The sequence below is a fragment of the Ciona intestinalis genome, chromosome 4 (genome assembly GCF_000224145.3).
Source record: "Ciona intestinalis chromosome 4, KH, whole genome shotgun sequence".
Classification (NCBI taxonomy): domain Eukaryota; kingdom Metazoa; phylum Chordata; class Ascidiacea; order Phlebobranchia; family Cionidae; genus Ciona; species Ciona intestinalis.
Window position 1 is genome coordinate 1,739,035 of NC_020169.2, and position 763 is coordinate 1,739,797.

General features: G+C 29.0%; 1 protein-coding gene across 3 annotated transcripts in view; it reads left to right on the forward strand.

The window, feature by feature from the left end:
* The window catches only part of LOC100181277 (fatty acid synthase), an 11,455-nt gene extending 10,829 nt beyond the window's left edge, over positions 1-626 (forward strand). For all 3 annotated transcript variants that reach the window (XM_026834159.1, XM_026834160.1, XM_018811726.2), the window contains one exon: positions 128-626. In XM_026834159.1, coding sequence (XP_026689960.1) covers positions 128-377 — 250 coding nt within the window. In that variant the 3' untranslated portion in view covers positions 378-626. The remainder of the gene's footprint in view (positions 1-127) is intronic.
* Positions 627-763: the final 137 nt, after the last annotated feature.

A 763-nucleotide genomic window follows, 5' to 3' on the forward strand; every position in this document is an offset into this window, starting at 1 on the left:
TTACTTATGTTTTGTAACCCAGTGGATGATTGTTTACATTCCTTTTTTTATTAAAACTGTTGTTCTTTCTAATACATAAAGTAAGCAATATTTTTAAACTGAAACTGTTAATCAATAACTTTACATGAAGGGAAACCTTGGATGAAGAAATATCACGCTACAGCAAGCGTCTCGAGATGGCACACTTCTATAAAGTTAAAGGAAAATATCCTGGTGACATAACGCTGATACGACAAAAGAAATCAATCACGCATGACTACAACTTGAACGAAGTGTGCAATGGAAAAGTTCAAGTAATTACACAAGATGCAACGCACGAAAATATTATCAGGGCAAAGTATGGAAAGACAATTGCAGATATGTTGAATGACTTTTAATACACAATGAATCCTTATCACTACTATTATTGCAGTATGCATTTGTAAAGAGTTGGCCATATGTAAATTGTGTTCACTTTTTAATGCTTATATATATATCTACTTGTTTTACTGAATTAAAATCAGACAGAGGCAGACAAACTTAAAACTTCTTTTTCATCTAACAACTTTATTTTACACCTTCATTGAGGTACCTTAGTATAATGTAAAGCGACCTCGAGCCTCATAATAAAATTTGTATTTTTTAAATGTGTTGGATATAAGCATAAATATTTTATTAGTTTTATTCTATATATTTTATGAAAATTGTAAATTAAACAGGATATTAGTATAAAAACATACTATTTGTATACTACATGAGCATCAATATTTGTATATTAACATTA